The sequence below is a fragment of the Trichophyton benhamiae genome (genome assembly GCF_000151125.1).
Source record: "Trichophyton benhamiae CBS 112371 chromosome Unknown contig01145.0, whole genome shotgun sequence".
Taxonomy (NCBI): Eukaryota; Fungi; Ascomycota; class Eurotiomycetes; order Onygenales; family Arthrodermataceae; genus Trichophyton; species Trichophyton benhamiae.
In genome coordinates, this window is record NW_003315111.1 from 1,103,965 (window position 1) to 1,119,924 (window position 15,960).

The 15,960-nt window shown below is 49.3% G+C and overlaps 7 protein-coding genes across 7 annotated transcripts; 5 read left to right on the plus strand and 2 right to left on the minus strand.

Moving 5' to 3' along the window:
• Nucleotides 1–317: 317 nt before the first annotated feature.
• Nucleotides 318–2,029, minus strand: ARB_05768 (uncharacterized protein; the record flags this gene model as incomplete). Its single annotated transcript, XM_003016323.1, has 5 exons — nt 318–572; nt 643–843; nt 897–1,134; nt 1,192–1,683; nt 1,770–2,029. 5 exons carry the CDS (start codon nt 2,027–2,029, stop codon nt 318–320), a joined length of 1,446 nt encoding a protein of 481 aa, XP_003016369.1.
• A 1,362-nt stretch (nt 2,030–3,391) lies between these two features.
• Nucleotides 3,392–6,012, plus strand: ARB_05769 (uncharacterized protein; the record flags this gene model as incomplete). The annotated part of the gene is made up of 4 exons (XM_003016324.1): nt 3,392–3,433; nt 3,599–4,126; nt 4,311–5,514; nt 5,585–6,012. The coding sequence occupies 4 exons, from the start codon at nt 3,392–3,394 to the stop codon at nt 6,010–6,012; spliced, it is 2,202 nt and encodes a 733-aa protein (XP_003016370.1).
• Nucleotides 6,013–7,372: 1,360 nt separating this feature from the next.
• On the plus strand, nt 7,373–8,716 carry ARB_05770 (uncharacterized protein; the record flags this gene model as incomplete). Its single annotated transcript, XM_003016325.1, has 3 exons — nt 7,373–7,604; nt 7,671–7,891; nt 7,949–8,716. The coding sequence occupies 3 exons, from the start codon at nt 7,373–7,375 to the stop codon at nt 8,714–8,716; spliced, it is 1,221 nt and encodes a 406-aa protein (XP_003016371.1).
• A 283-nt stretch (nt 8,717–8,999) lies between these two features.
• ARB_05771 (uncharacterized protein) lies at nt 9,000–9,173 on the plus strand (the record flags this gene model as incomplete). Its single annotated transcript, XM_003016326.1, has 1 exon — nt 9,000–9,173. The coding sequence occupies one exon, from the start codon at nt 9,000–9,002 to the stop codon at nt 9,171–9,173; it is 174 nt and encodes a 57-aa protein (XP_003016372.1).
• Nucleotides 9,174–9,580: 407 nt separating this feature from the next.
• ARB_05772 (uncharacterized protein) lies at nt 9,581–10,432 on the minus strand (the record flags this gene model as incomplete). Its single annotated transcript, XM_003016327.1, has 4 exons — nt 9,581–9,967; nt 10,053–10,136; nt 10,231–10,269; nt 10,355–10,432. 4 exons carry the CDS (start codon nt 10,430–10,432, stop codon nt 9,581–9,583), a joined length of 588 nt encoding a protein of 195 aa, XP_003016373.1.
• A 900-nt stretch (nt 10,433–11,332) lies between these two features.
• On the plus strand, nt 11,333–13,951 carry ARB_05773 (uncharacterized protein; the record flags this gene model as incomplete). Its single annotated transcript, XM_003016328.1, has 4 exons — nt 11,333–11,388; nt 11,503–11,911; nt 11,969–13,622; nt 13,794–13,951. The coding sequence occupies 4 exons, from the start codon at nt 11,333–11,335 to the stop codon at nt 13,949–13,951; spliced, it is 2,277 nt and encodes a 758-aa protein (XP_003016374.1).
• A 216-nt stretch (nt 13,952–14,167) lies between these two features.
• ARB_05774 (uncharacterized protein) lies at nt 14,168–15,701 on the plus strand (the record flags this gene model as incomplete). The annotated part of the gene is made up of 2 exons (XM_003016329.1): nt 14,168–14,432; nt 14,497–15,701. The coding sequence occupies 2 exons, from the start codon at nt 14,168–14,170 to the stop codon at nt 15,699–15,701; spliced, it is 1,470 nt and encodes a 489-aa protein (XP_003016375.1).
• Between the last annotated feature and the right edge of the window lie 259 nt (nt 15,702–15,960).

A 15,960-nucleotide genomic window follows, 5' to 3' on the forward strand; every position in this document is an offset into this window, starting at 1 on the left:
ACTTCAAGTTCATCAATTTGATCATATTTGATCATTATTGTATATGGGGGTAGCGAAGAGATGGATAAAATGCATTCAATCATTGTACTTCATTTTTCATTACGTAGCTATTTATTTTTCCAGGCACAAAACATTGCCATCTTCAGTACAAAAAGGCCGGCGTGGAGCAGCTCGACCTCTGTTCGTGAAGTACTTATCCGTTCCTCTCTCTAGATAGACGACTGCCATATTAAATGCAATGGCAAGAGCATGATTTGATGTGTTTGTTATGATTTCTTTTTTTGTTGTTGTCTTTTCGTGTGAACGTTGCAGCACTTTCACTTGGCTGATGGCTTGATAACCTTCTTAACGACATCCTCGACCTCATCCCAGTCTCTGCTGTCGACTCTCATGATATCGGTTCCGAAATATTTCTGAATATCCATGAGCATGGTCCACTCCTCCTTGTTGGACACAAAGGAGACCGCGACGCCGACACGCCCGAATCGCCCTGTACGACCAATACGGTGAAGATAAGTCTGGGGGTCGGCGATACGTTCTCCGGCCCCAGGAGCATGCAGCTCGGGTATATCCTAGTGTAGAGCAGAAAGGTTAGTTCGAGACTTGCTATTGAGCGATGTTTCATGGCGGGTCCAGACTCACGTAATTGATGACCATAGAAACAGTCTGTACATCTATTCCTCGAGCAAGGACATTGGTGGTAATGAGCACCTTGGCAGTACCCTTACGGAAACTGTCGATAACTTCATCACGCTTCTGACCCTCTACACCACCAGTAAGAGAAACAACTGTGTGACCCTCTTCTACCATACGGCGCTCAATTTCAACAGCCGAGGCACGTGTCTAAAACGTAGTCAGTACTAATGATTGCTGATGAATAAAAGAGCTGATAATACCTTAACGAAGATGATAGATGATCCGATTGTTAGGAGGCCGTAGAACTTGACGAGAATTTCATATTTATGTTCCGTGGAGTCACAGTCGAGGTACAACTGCTTAATTCCCTCAACGGTAAGTTCCTCGTGCTTGAGAGTAAGCTGGTTGGCGTTGGGGGCAAATTTGTGTGCATATCGGACGACAGAGTCTGGGAAAGTAGCTGAGAACAACACTATCTGTGTGTTTTTTGGTAGGGACCTGGTGAAGTGGATTAGCATTCAATGAATAGGGATAAATTACTGAGTGGGCACTTACGACTTCATACGAATGCATTGATCGCCTAGACCTTGCTGATCCAACATGTTATCAGCTTCATCCAGCACAAGAACCTTGACATGCTGTGTGTTGAACAGCCTCTTTCGAATGAAATCTTGCACGGTTCCAGGAGTGCCAACAACCAAGGAAGCCTCGACAGGTTGGTTTCTGTTCGTCTCCATAGGCACAAGCGTTGCAATCTTCAGTCCCTCGATGAAAGAGCCCATGACCTGCACGACACCAACGATCTGGCGGGCAAGCTCACGGCTAGGCGCGAGAATGAGAGCTTGTGGGACATTGATCATTTCGGGAGTAACTTCGAGGCGGCTAAGCACGTTGAGGACGAAAGCAGCCGTCTTTCCAGTTCCAGACTGAGACTGGCCGATCATGTTCTGTGGAGGGTTCGACATAAGAAGCGGGAGGGCGCGTTCTTGGATCTTGGATGGCCGACTGAAGCGCATTTGACGCAGGCCTCTCAGAACAGCCTCATCGCTAAACAAGTAGTCGAGTATGAATAAGTCTGAGGCGAATATATAAGATGGAAAGCAGGGAGCGAACGAGGTGGGATGGCGACTCACAGGCCGAGTTCTTCGAAGCTCTTGATGGAGTAAAGAGGGTTGTTTGGGTCCGCCTGGAGGTCACTCAGCTGGACGTTGACGGTGTATTCAGAGTCACGAAGCATCGAGGCTCCAGTCCGGTAGGCAGCACCATCTGTTTGGGCATCTTCAACGCCTCCTGAAGATTCTTCTGGTTTCGTGTCAACCTCCTTCCCCTTGGGCTCTGCAAATGAAGCTCTCTCTGCAAGAGGGGTACCAGCTGCCGGATTTTCGGACGCCATCGTTAGGGTGTGCGCGCTGTTTCGAGGGCAGTTGATCGGTTTCGGAGGTAGTTTGAAAGATATTGAGGATGTCGAACGCAAATTAGGGAAGTGTTGTTCTTTTTATTGATTGAGCGAGCAATGTTGATAACAGCCCGCGTGAAGAAATTGTTTATCGTGTTGCGGGGGAGATTGGCAAGCTGGGTATAGTTATTGAGGGTGCCGCCAAACGTCGAGGCAGCGTAGCTGGGAGACAGCTGCAGCAAGATGAGACTATCTTGACGTTAGAAATATCTTCTTGCACCGTCGAATGATGCCTCGACAGCGTCTTTTGGCGTTTTTGTCTCGTCTTCGTCTTTTTGCTGCTGAAGTTGAGGGAGCTTAAAGATGTCTTGCTTAGTCATGAGATAAGCTTAAAAAGTGTGACAGGTGATAGAATGAATTTCATTGGTTACTTTAATAGGTGAGAGCTCTCCCATTGGTACATTTTTTGACATTTATCACCTGACCACTTGTAGATTTACAACTACAGCCTGCTGACTCATCAAATATATTGATTTCCCCCCCGAGAGCTGAGATGGATCCAAAAAGATATTGAGATGTTGATATCAAAAGTCCTAAGAGGAGGGCAGGGAGCAGTTGGACACGAAGAGGAACAGCGATGGTATGGTCTCTGCTAAGACTTTTCTCGTTCTGCTTCAAACTTTGGAGTCCTTTCCTTCGATTATTAAACTACGGAGTAATGGCAGGCGGCATTGAGATGGAAGCCTAGGGTATCCTAGCATAATAGCGGAGGTCACTATAGATTGATTCCCTTGCTCTCTCAAGAGTATCCGTAAATATACGGAGTAGATAAACGGGCATCATCAGCTTCTTCTTCGGCTCCCTGCCAGCAAGACCATATCCCAGCCAGTTGGCCGTGTAGCCAGCCCACCAGTACTCTAGAGAAGCTGCTTTACAGGTTGTACTCCCGTAGATAGTGCCTAGCTAATATGATCAAATACAAATGGATCTCTTTTGTCTCCAGTTTTGCAGCCCGATATGATTACGTAGTTAACTAGTTGGTTGCGCTGGCTGTGGCTTGAAGGCCGTCGAAAGTGGCTGCTGGGCTTCGCATGGTTTAACTAACTAACTAGTTGCGACCAGAACAACCAACCACCAGACGGCGACGAAGAGACACAAGACAGCAAGAAGAGAAGACGAGTGAGAAGAGCCATATACAGCTCCAGCAGACGCTAGCTATGCGTGCTTCCTCCTGCAGCTCTGCTCTACCGGGTGCTTTCTATGCTCGTTGGGCCGCTGGCCTCTGAATTCACCAGGTCCCTCGCATAAACAGAGACATTGACTCCACTAGACCTTAATAGAATAACAAATTCGTGAGTGATGGCAGACACGGTTAACCCGCAGTTCGGCGCAGAGCTCAAGGTAAGTCGCTTCGAGTCTCATCGAGTTCGAGGCTGTTAGCTGATTGCTGTGGACAGGATGCCTTTAAGCCCGTCAACGCCTGGGTACGTTTGAGATAGAGCATACGACCATCCTCCCCCCTCACCCCCCTCCCGCAACAACAGCGGTATTATTGACAACACCCAGGTTTCCGTCGGTATAAACTGGCTGGACGAGATACAGCAGTTCTATCGCGACCGCAGCGTTATCGAAAAAGAGTACGCAGCCAAAATAACCGCCCTCTGTCGCAAATACCATGACCGCAAGTCGAAGAAGTCCAGCACACTTAGTGTTGGAGATACCCCCGTCATGACGCCAGGATCGCTCGAGTCGGCTTCCCTGACAACTTGGACAACACAACTTTCTGCCTTGGAGGCAGAGGCCGCAGCTCGAGACAAGTTTGGAGCTGACCTGGTCTTCCGGGTTGCGGAACCGCTGAAGCAGGCTGCAGGAAAGCTAGAAGAGTTGCGCAAGAATCATTCGGATTATGCGGGAAAGTTGGAGAAAGAGAGGGATGCATCGTATGCCGATTTGAAAAAGAGCAAAGGGAAATATGATGGGGTCTGCCAGGAGGTTGAGAATAAAAGAAAGAAAGTAGAGAGCTCGTTTGATCATGGAAAGCAGAAAGCTCAGCTCTCATACCAAAATCAGATTGCGGAGATGAATAATGTCAAGGTGTGTCTTTCTACTCTTCTCATTCAGGATTTGATGCTAACTGTGGCTGTAGAATACGTATCTAATTGCTATAAATGTCACGAATAAACTAAAGGAGAAATATTACCATGAATATGTACCGGAATTGCTTAATGTAGGCCACGACTCCAGTTCAGACTGACTACCTCTGCTAATACTAGTATAGGGCCTACAGGACTTGAACGAAACGAGGGTGAACAAGCTGAATGCCATTTGGACATTGGCCGCAGAGCTGGAGAAGGCCACATTAGCCCAGGGTAATGAACAGGTCTCACACATCCTGTCCGAGATCCCACGCAATGAACCCCGACTGGATTCGATTATGTTCATGCGCCACAATACAGCTCACTGGCAGGAGCCGTTAGACATGCAGTTCGAACCCAGCCCTGTCTGGCACGATGAGCCCACCATGGTCATTGATGAGCCGGCCAAGGTGTTCCTCCGCAACTTGCAGAGCAAGAGCAAGAGCCAGATGAAAGAGCTCAAGGCCGAAGCGGACAAGAAGAGACGGGAAGTCGAAAACGCAAAGAAGGTCCGGCAGAGTATCCGCGATGGTACCGATAAGCGTGACGAGGTCGAGATCGTGCGAGCAATGTTTGCCTTACAGGAAGACCTCCACCTGCTTGACCGCAAACGACTGACAGGCGAGATCGAAGTATCAACCGTCTCCTCTGTAGTAGGTGACCTGTCGTTGGGAGCAAAGAACCATAATTTCCGGGCTCAAACCTTTAAGATTCCTACCAACTGTGACCTGTGTGGCGAGAGAATCTGGGGACTCTCGGCCAAGGGGTTCGACTGTCGAGATTGTGGCTATACATGCCATAACAAGTGCGAGATGAAAGTGCCCGCCGAATGTCCCGGCGAACAGACAAAGGAGGAGCGGAAGAAGCTGAAGGCTGAGAGACAGGAGCAGGCCAATGCGGCTCCAGCAACACTGCCGGACATCAGTCCGCGCATTTCAACGCCGAGCACGGCTGAGCTACCAGCCTTATCGAGACGAGATACTATGAACTCATTGAGTTCAGGATACTCGTCTAATGCTATTAACAAATCCACTTCTGCGTTGTCTATCAGCCAGCCGGCCAATGGTGGGTCGGCTTCAACATCGCCGGCGATAGCTGAGCTGCCAGACTCTGCTGGTGCTGCTGCTGCCGCTGCAAAGAAGCCGGCCGTGGCTGCTCCAAGGAAGAACAGGATATTAGCCCCCCCTCCGGCGCAATATGTGAGTGCACCGCCTGCGCCATCTGCTACCAACACCAAGGAAACCCCCGCCGAGCCAGGCGGGAAGATGATGTATGCATACCAGGCCAACGGGGAAGATGAGATAACAGTAGACGAGGGACAAGACGTTGTCGTTGTTGAACCAGATGGTACTCCTTTCTTTGCTTGCGTTACATCCTTCTTTCTGTTCTTCTATATGGTGTCAACTAACAGGAGTAGATGGCTCTGGCTGGATGCGAGTGAGAGCCAACGGGCAAACGGGCCTGGTCCCGGCATCCTATGTCGAACTATCACCAACGCCCGCAGCATCACCCAACCCCAACGGCAGCGGCAGCACTGCCACCGACAACGACAACGGCCGTCCCGAGTCAACGTACTCTGCCTCCAGCGCTTCACTGGCGAGCAGCACCAACCCAGCAACCGCCGGAAAACGACGCGGTCCCGCGGTGGCCCCCAAACGAGGAGCAAAGAAGCTGCAGTATGTGGTAGCCATGTATGACTACGAGGCACGCACCGACGCTGAATGGAGCATGTCTGAGGGCGACCGGTTCGTGCTGGTCAATCGGGACAGCGGTAACGGCTGGGCGGACGTCGAGAAGGGAGGTCTGACCAAATGTGTGCCAGCAAATTACATCGAAGACGCATGATTTGTCAAGCATGCCTCTTCCTCAATGCATGTATGTATATAGCATGTTGCAAAATGCTACTTGGGCTTAGATGGTTGGATCTGTCTTGTTCTCCTGTATTTATCATCCTGATGCATGTTATATTTTTGGGGATTATGCAACACTCTCACTCGGCCCATCGCTGCCGGTGCACCAACACCCAACTCCCCTTCGACCTGACGCCGTCTCTGGTGGTTCCCCTGAACAGATGACCGGGACGATGGCTTGATGACGATGACGCCGGCCAAGAGATGTGCAGCTTCATCGCAGCATGAAACAGGGTGGGGAGAAGCACAGCGCAGAAGCAAGGAGAGCAGCCACTCCTTGCGCATGATTATTAAGATCATCAGGGGGCCCGTCGATGCCGTCTCTCTCCCTCAGATCTTCCTTGCTTCTTCTGGAGGCAGAGGAGTTACATACATACTTACTGGACGAAGTACTGGCTATTCTCTGGCATCGTGCCACCGCCACCGTACGCTGCATGGACAAGGGCTTCCGCCAGCCAGTCACTGAGTCAAGGACAGGCCCGTCGACTGGGCTGACCGGGCCCTCGATGGCCCCAAAGGCGTCCCCCAGTACGGAGTACTAGTGACCTGCTGCGCAGTGCAGCATCGCTAGCAAACTCAAGTACCGCCGCCCCCAAGCCCCTGACCCGCCCTGCCATCGCCCTTTCTTACGCGGCTTGCGCTGGGTGGAGCAGAAAAAAAGTAAAACATCGAGGGCTGATTCCAAGGACTTTTTATACTGAGCGAGACGGCCATCTCACTTCTGCGGTTCTTCTTCCCTCCGTCAACTTTCTCTTCTTCGTCTTCTTCTTCTTTACTTTCGTTCACTCGCTCGTTGACCCCTTCATTAATCACCGGGAAAGCAAGATACACGCTCGTTTCAAGGCGTCTCTTTCCCCCCGGGCTCGTCACTCTTTAACCGCCCGCGTTTTCCTCCCGCTCCTCCGGACTCAAGCGTGAGATCCGTTTTCTTCGACTTCTTTCTAGACTTCAACTTGATTTCACGATGAAGGGCGCTATTGCTGCCTTGACTGTTGCCTTCGGGGCCGCTTCTGCCCTCGCTGGCTCGGTCACTCCCATCACCATCAAGGGAAACGGTAGGCTGGGACCAGACATACACAACAAAGATAAACGGCACGGCTAACACGTTTTGACAGCCTTCTTCAAGGGAAATGAGCGTTTCTATATCCGTGGAGTGTAAGAACTGCTACCCTATATCTGCTATATATATATATATATATCTACCTTTATGAAGCGAGGATGCTAACTGGTTGATGTTGACAGTGACTACCAACCAGTACGTGATAAAGAGATAAACAACAGCAGAAACGCTGAGCATGACGACTAACACTCAACAGGGTGGTTCCTCCAAGGTTGTCGATCCCATTGCCGATGTCGAACTCTGCAAGCGAGACATCAAGTATTTCAAGGATCTTGGCCTCAACACCATCCGTGTCTACACCATTGATAACACCAAGAACCATGACGAGTGCATGAAGCTCCTCGCCGATGCTGGCATCTACCTCGTTCTTGATGTCAACACTCCCAAGTACTCCATCAACCGTGCTGGTACGCTTCCTGACTTACTCGACAATTCAAGAATGCCGAACACCAGTTGCTAACTGACCCGCTTAGATCCCGAAATCTCTTACAATGCTGTCTACCTCCAGAGCATCTTTGCTACTGTCCAGATGTTCGCCAAGTACGACAACACCTTGGCCTTTTTCTCTGGAAACGAGGTCATCAACGATGGCAAGACTTCTGCCGTTGCTCCTTGGGTCAAGGCTGTTACCCGTGACATCCGTATGTTCCTCAAGGAGCGCAATCTTAGACAAGTGCCAGTTGGATACTCTGCTGTATGTCACTTATTTCATCATTCCTGGAAATAGGACGGGAGAACTAACAATTTATAGGCTGATGTCGACTCCAACCGCGAGCAAACTGCCCACTACATGAACTGTGGCTCTGACGATGAGCGTTCTGACTTCTTCGCCTTCAACGACTACTCCTGGTGCTCTCCATCCTCTTTCGAGACTTCCGGCTGGGACCAGAAAGTCAAGAAATTCAAAGACTATGGTATCCCCATCTTCTTGTCTGAATACGGTTGCAACATCAACAAGCGTGACTTCAGCGAGGTCGAGGCTCTCTACTCCAAGGAGATGACCGGCGTCTACTCTGGTGGTCTCGTCTACGAATACTCCCAGGAACCCAGCAACTACGGTCTTGTTGAGATCAAGGGCGGTGCAAGCTCTGATCCATCCAAGCTCACCGACTTCAACGCTCTCAAGACCATGTTCGCCAAGGTCAAGAACCCCTCTGGTGACGGCGGTTACAACCAGAAGAGTGGCTCTAGCAAATGCCCAGCCAAGGAAGCACCTGCCTGGGATGTTGATGGCGAGAAGAAACTCCCACAGCTTCCAAAGGATGCCGAGAAGTACGTGAAGAACGGTGCCGGTGATGGCCCAGGTCTCAAGGGCCCTGGCAGTCAGTCCTCTGGATCCAAGGCTGAAGGACCCGACACCAGCGGTAACGGCAACACTGGCTCTGGTGGTTCCCCAGGCTCCGGAGGCAACAAAGGCACCCCTGATGCTGCTGCTGGTCTCCGTGCTCCTGAATTTGTCGTGGTTCTCGCCGCTATCGGCCTGTCCACCCTCGTCGGTGCATCCATGATGACGATCTAAAGGATTTTTGTTTTTTTTTTTTCTGTACAGTCGGTTGCGTATTAATGTCCCTCTGGGTTTGGAATGGATGGATACCTGGGTGCCATTGTTCAATATTGTTTTTAACGGGGAGGGTGGCCATCCCTTGTATGAATAGGCTTCCGGTAGTCATATTGCAGTTGTCAGCCAGTCTTCTGAAGTCTTTTGCATTCTTTTTTGTCCCTAATTCGATCTCCCTTTTTCTATCCTTCTGCTCTGTTCTCTTACTCTTCTTTGACTTGCTCTTATTCTAGACTGTATTAACATGATAATTGATACTTTTCTTTTTGATGACCACCAATTCTTCTCTTCCCCAACCCTCATATCAGTCTTCTTCCTACCAAACCATCCAATCGTCTTCAATATTCCCAATGCACTTCACCCTTTCCCCGAAAGAGCAGAAACCGACGACTTTGTCCTCCAAGCCCGGGTGGTCTAGTTGGCTATGATTCTCGCTTAGGGCCTTAACCCTAAGTACTTATATATGCGAGAGGTCCCGCGTTCGAATCGCGGCTCGGGCCCATTCTTTTTTGTCTTTTTGTTATCGCTATCATGATGAACCAGAGCCGTTGGTTGTTGGGATGCTGGTAAGTGGAGAAGAGCCTCTCCGACTGCTGTTGCTAGCTAGTTCTTGTATTTTTAGTGTTGGAGTGGTTAAATATTATTGACTCAGGGGTAAGAAGCAGGGGAACACGAAGAGCCGTAAGAACTAAGAGAGAAATGAAAACGACGATATGTATATAGACTGTTCATAGAGATATAGTCAAGTGGTACATTCTAATCACAAAATAAAAGATGCTCCCTTCGTTATAATTCATGCATTTTCCGACTGCACGGTTTGCTACATCAAGGACAACCGTTAGCAGCCGTGTTCAAGTGATAAACGGTATAGGAGAAACTGTTACTTACCACAAGCCAATCCATTCCCTCGTTGATACCCTTGCCGTCTATGGCAGAACATGCCACTATACTCCAGTTTCGATCCCGTAGCTCTCCAAGCTTCAGGGCCTCCGATATCTCACCGGCTCCCTTGGCACCAGGCTGATCCTGCTTGTTTGCAAAGACAAGTAGTGCAGCCTCCCGTAGCTCTTCCTCGTTGAGCATCGCAGCTAGCTCGTCTGATGCCGTACCCAGTCGTTCAATGTCTGTTGAATCGATGACGAATATTACAGCCGCAGTGTTGGCGTAGTAGCATCTCCAATAGGGCCGTATCGACGTTTGGCCTCCAAGATCCTATCCACACGTACCTGTTAGACACTGCTGGTACCGCCATCTCGGGGTTTATGCTACGCTGACAAGGTGCTTAAGGGGTACTCACCCAGACGTTAAAGTTAAGATTTTTATATGTGACGGACTCGACGTTGAATCCAATGGTAGGTATTGTAGTAACAACCTCTCCGATCTATATCACGTCGACGAAAGAATGTAAGCTTCTCTACTTTTTTCACGGATCGCCAGGCTATTTATATGAGCATGTAGACGGGGAGGGTTCGTACTTTTAGCCGGTAAAGGAGGGTTGTTTTGCCAGCATTATCCTATAGCCCAGGAGGATCAGTTAGCATCTATATCGGAAAGGTCCTTCTGGAAATCAATGCTACAGTAGCTTATGGCCGTCCTTACAAGTCCCAGTATCAAAATCCTGATCTCCTTCTTTGTCCACAACCAGCCGGATACAAGCTTAGACAGTGATCCACCCATTTTGTCTGCGGAAACCCAGCTGAACCCAGTGGTAGGCGTTCAAGGGATGGCGGTAGTCCGGGGTAAGGGCCTGACCGCCAGAGAGGGATATGGGGGCGTATCAAAAGAGTCAAGGGAGGCCGTCAGGTAGCTTCGTAGTCCGGCGGCAGCGGAGAGGCTTTGCCCAGCAGATATGTCCTTTGGATGCGTTTTAGGGGGGCCGTACGATTATAGGGGGCGGCAACAGCCGTTGTCGTATCGTCGTCAGGAGAAGCGTTGGCGGATTTAAAGCACTGTAGCTGAGTTTGACTGGTCTGCGCGGGCAAAGAGAGACGGCACTCCGGGGTATTTGATGAAAGAGAGCAGAGGAGACAAGAAAAAACGATCATCAACCGGAGCGAAACCCAGCGCAGAGTAACTTCTTAACGGCTTTCAGCAGGCCGCAAAAATAACTAGTTAATATATTTTATCCATTATTACAAATTAGAGGTGAGGGCGTGGGCCGCATTGTTTCTACGTTTCTTCTTTCTAGTGGCGTTTTTTACCCCCAAGCTGCGAACCAGCAAGCTTCGATCGCCAAACCCGCAACGACCACCAACCAACCCCCCAACCTCACAGCCCGCGACAACAGCCAGCCAGCCTGTGGTCCAGCAGGTCGAAGGCGACTCGAGGCACTTGTTCGAATCCTGGGGCTCCTCGGTATTGGTTTACGGGATCGCAGTCGTACCGATACATAGATCTGTTTGCGCAAGACGGGACCGCTCTCAACGGTAGTTGCAGCCATGGGGAAGAAATCAAGATCGATGCGCGATGAGGGTGAGAGCAAGCATCTAAAACCATTGGAATGAATTTCTTGGGACGGATTACTGACATGTTGCTCAATGTTATGGCGTTACAGGCCTCCAGCGGACAGATAATAGCATGGACCTGACCAGCTGGCCGCAGGTTGTCGCTATCAATCAGAAAAACTACTATACGTATGTGCTGGCGAATCCAGGTGCACGCAGTCGCGAGATAGATACATTGTCCATTATGCCCCTCGAAATTTGACAGGAACAGTGTGGCTAATTCTATCTTGATATCTTATCTAGTGACTACTTGAAACGAGACGACCAGTTCCTCGCATACCGGTTACAAAATGAAGAAAACCGAAACCGCATGGCAAAGGCGGCTAAGGAACGGGATAGGGCCCTTGCTATGTCAAAGCAGAATGAGTTGCCGCTGCCAGAGGAGGAGGCAGACCAAGACACCACCATGGGAGAGGCAGGAAATGAGGAGGAAGAGGCAGTGGCTGGCTCAAAGACCATCGTAGTGCACGTTGGAAGTCAGAATTTGCGCATAGGTCTTGCAAGTGATGCCTTGCCAAAGACTATCCCTATGGTTATAGCGCATAGATCAGAGATGAACGAGTCTGAAGAAAATGGGGGCGAGCCGAAGCCGAAACGCCTGAAAATGGATGACGGAGAGCTGATGGAGCCAGAAAAAATGTTTGGACCTGACGTGAGTGACCACCCCATTAGAGACTGTATGCGCAGTGACTAATAAGATACTTCTCAGTTTGGTACTCTCTATACAAATATGTGCTCTGACCTGAAAGCACGTATGCGCCAAAACAAACGGAGAACTCTACCGAATTCCAAGGAGATGGTGGTAAATTACAACCGACGAACACCGCCGGAAACCATATCCGAGCACAATGATGCAATGAGGGTCGAATGGACTGAAATACCTAGCAATCCTAATCTTGCTCCTCCCTATGTGGTTGGGGAGGCCGCATTGAGGATCCCGGATCTCTCTATACCCCGATATAAGCTCTACTGGCCATTACGGAATGGTTGGTGTAACGAGAAGGACTACAGCAGCATAAACTTGCTGTTCTTGGACATTGCGCGGATATTGGAAGATGCGATGAAAACCCAACTAAACCTGTCACAAACCAAAGACTGGGGCCAATATTCTTGTGTCTTTGTCATACCCGACCTTTACGAAAAGCTATACGTCACTCAAATATTGGATACCCTTATGCGTGAGCTCGGCTTTGGGCGTGTGTGTTTCGTCCAGGAGAGTTTGGCCGGTACATTCGGTGCTGGGTACACTGCAGCTTGCGTTGTCGACGTTGGTGCGCAAAAGTCGTCGATATGCTGCGTGGAAGAAGGGATGTGTGTTGAAAACTCCCGCGTCAATTTGAAATTCGGCGGATCAGATGTTACGGAAACGTTTATAAAGATGATGCTATACGACCACTTCCCCTACGAGGAGATCAACCTGAACCGGCGATATGACTTTTTATTGGCGGAGGAACTCAAGAAGAATGTCGCAACTCTTAATGAAACGAATGTTTCTGTTCAGGTGTTTGACTTCCATCTTCGAGTGTCCGGCCAGGACACAAGAAAGTACACATTCAAAGCGTACGACGAGATTATTCTGGCTCCCATGGGCATTTTCCAGCCGGAAATCTTCGATAACTCACAAAAGATGATCGGACGGAGCAAGTTTATTAAGCGTTCTTTTGATCTATATGACAGACTACCAAACGACCCTACTTCAACTGCTCAGGCTGAAGTTATAGCCTCTATTTCGCCTCCACCGGCGACAACCAACAATGGAACAAGCATTGAAGGAGCCTTACAGACTAACGGAACAGATCCTCAAGCTACGCCTAGCCGCGCACAAGCTCATAATGTCTTAGGGCGCGTGCAGGATCTTGACGGAACCCCACGATCTTCCGCAGCTGGATCACCTACCCCGGACTCCGCAGCAAATCAAAACCCCCAAGGTGGTACGTCGACACCTATCAGGCCCCAAGGCGGTGGTGTACCCAACGCTCCGCAAACTTCCCAAAACATACCCGTGGTTGAAATGCGGGACGATGTCCTGCCAGTATGGCCACTTGAAGATGCTGTATTTACCTCTATTTCGCACGCTGCTCGCGGTGACCCTCGCAAGTTTAATGACTTCATTGGTGGCATCTTGGTGATCGGGGGTGGCAGCCTTGTTTCCGGCTTCCATGCTTTCCTTGAGGAGCGGATGCAACTCAAGCATCCTGACCTTGCAAGTCATATCATGGTTGGCACACCACCTCGGGAACTCGACCCACAGGTGGTTGTATGGAAAGGCGCCAGTGTCTTCGGCAAACTGGACGCATCAAATGAAAGCTGGATCGGTCGGCTAGAATATGACCGACTTGGAAGCAGGGTAATGACTTATAAATGTATGTGGCAATGGTAATACCGGGGTTCTTTTATTGATGCTAGGCAATATTGTAGAAATTAGATGGTTTATTTGGAATCAATCCTATTAAGTTGGTCAATTCAGCCAGGACTTCTTTCTATTGTTTTCCATCCTTTGGAATGTCCTCCCCCTCAGTTTTTGATATACCCAGATTATGTAATACAGGACTCCGGTTCCAAGTTTATCCGAAAGGCGGTGACGGGACCGGCAGAATACCAGCTCCTGGTTCACCGCGAAACTACGCAAAAAGCAAAGGCGAAGAAAGACGACGACGAGGAGGAGCTTGCCTTTCTTCCTTCACACATTTGAACAGGTTAGCAAGGCCTCCTCGAACACACAAAGTGTATACTTTGCAACGAATACTCGTCGGCTGCCCTGTGCTACCGACAGCTTCGAAGTTAAAGGTACCGATCCGTGAACACCAAGCTTCAGTTAACCTGGCGCAAACCGCATAGGACTAACCTTCCTATTAGAGAGAAAGGACCTATCTTAACATAACACTGCTACATACTCGGGATAGGAAAGATGTCGAAATCAAAGGATAGCGGCCCGTCAGGCGGCTACCATCAAGAGTACATCGCGTCTCTGCGATATCGCAATGATCTCCCTCCACCTGAGATGCCCCCAAAGTTCCTAGACATCCCTCACGAAGGGCTGGATCGTTTCCTAACGGCAGGTTTTGCGTCCAATATGGTGCGCCGGGAAGAGCCAAACATTGATGTTGATGCCGAGGGTGGAATGCCAATTGATTTGATTGGCATACCAGGCCTGCATTTGGGAGACGAGAGTGGTATGTTACATCGTTTCCCAACTATGTCACTTCTACAACTAATTTATATCTCTTTGATATACAGCTATCATGGCTCCAGAAAATCCACCACCAATTGATCCAGCTGACTTGCCCCTTCTCATGACGTTGGACCAGCTGAGGAACCCGGCGCCAAAGAATGTGAACGTCAGTTTCCTAAGACGAACACAGTATATCGCATCTAGTGGAATGGCCCGTGGCATCGATTCAAAAGGATCTGTCTTCATTGGAGGTCCTCGCAAGGGAGCAAAGCCGAAGCCAACCCGCGATGATCCTACATACGTCAAGAAGTACATTCAAAAGGGCTTTGATATTGCTTACCCGAAAAGCAAGCACACTGGTCCAGACACCGTGAGCCAGATCCAGGGTCTAGCACCAACCAAAGCGGAGCTCGATGCGTGGGCAAATCCAGTCCATCCAGATAATCCAAAACTCAAACCTGTCGGATTTTACCCTGTCATTCCAGATGTGGATGGATTTCCTGACTCCGGTGGATTCTTACAATTCAAGTTTGACAAAACACCTGTTCCACCAGTCAATGGACGGCGCGATGACCGCATGGACATGTCTATACTTATTCCATCATCACCAGAACCAAGGGTCTTACAACAACATACTTCCAAAACACAACTCCACAAGGCAAACCCAGCCCTTTATCCTGACCCTGGCCCAATCCCTTACGACTATGATCTATATCTCCCACAGAAGCAAAGCTCTACAAAACAAATCCGACGAAGTCTCAACATGACCAACCCCGACCGAGACAGCCCATCAAACTATGCCCATGAAAGCTCATCTGGGGATAAATACCATCACTATGACAGGCTACGAACATATGCAACAAACACTCAAGTCTTGAACACGGAGCACAAGTACAAGGACGTTTCCATAGTATTATTTGATCCAGCCGAGATACCGGAAGGCGAACGTGAGATGTTCCGATTAAACCAAAAAGCTGCATATTATTACCCGATCATCTCAAAAACACGTATAAAGCCGGAACGTTCTCAGAAGATTGCTCGGGCTGGCCTGGCGCCAACCCGAGCTACCGCTAAGGAAGACCAGGTTGATCAGATACAAGTTAAGCTACGTGATCCCATCCCAGAAGAGTCGCACAAACGAGCAGGGCATCGGGCTCAGATTGATTCTAAATACACGAATCCGTTTTCTGTCGAGGAACTGGAGAAGGGTCAAAACGAGACTGATGCGCCTGGCGACGAGGAAATGGCTGATCATGACAACGACGACTAAAAAAAGAAAGAAAGAAAAAAGAAAAAAAATGCACTATAACCACCAAAAACATACAATCGTTTCTCATTGATCGTGGCGTTATATAGGCGTTTGCATAGAAAGCACTCAACAGGAATCTTCTTAATCTGTCTGGGTGTTAGCTCGATTTATCTCATCAACCTTTTTACACTTGATCTAATTATGCAAATGCCCATAATCAATTAAAGTAAAGAAAGGCTGCCGTAATAAGCTCTTCATGCTATTAGCCACAGGATGGTAG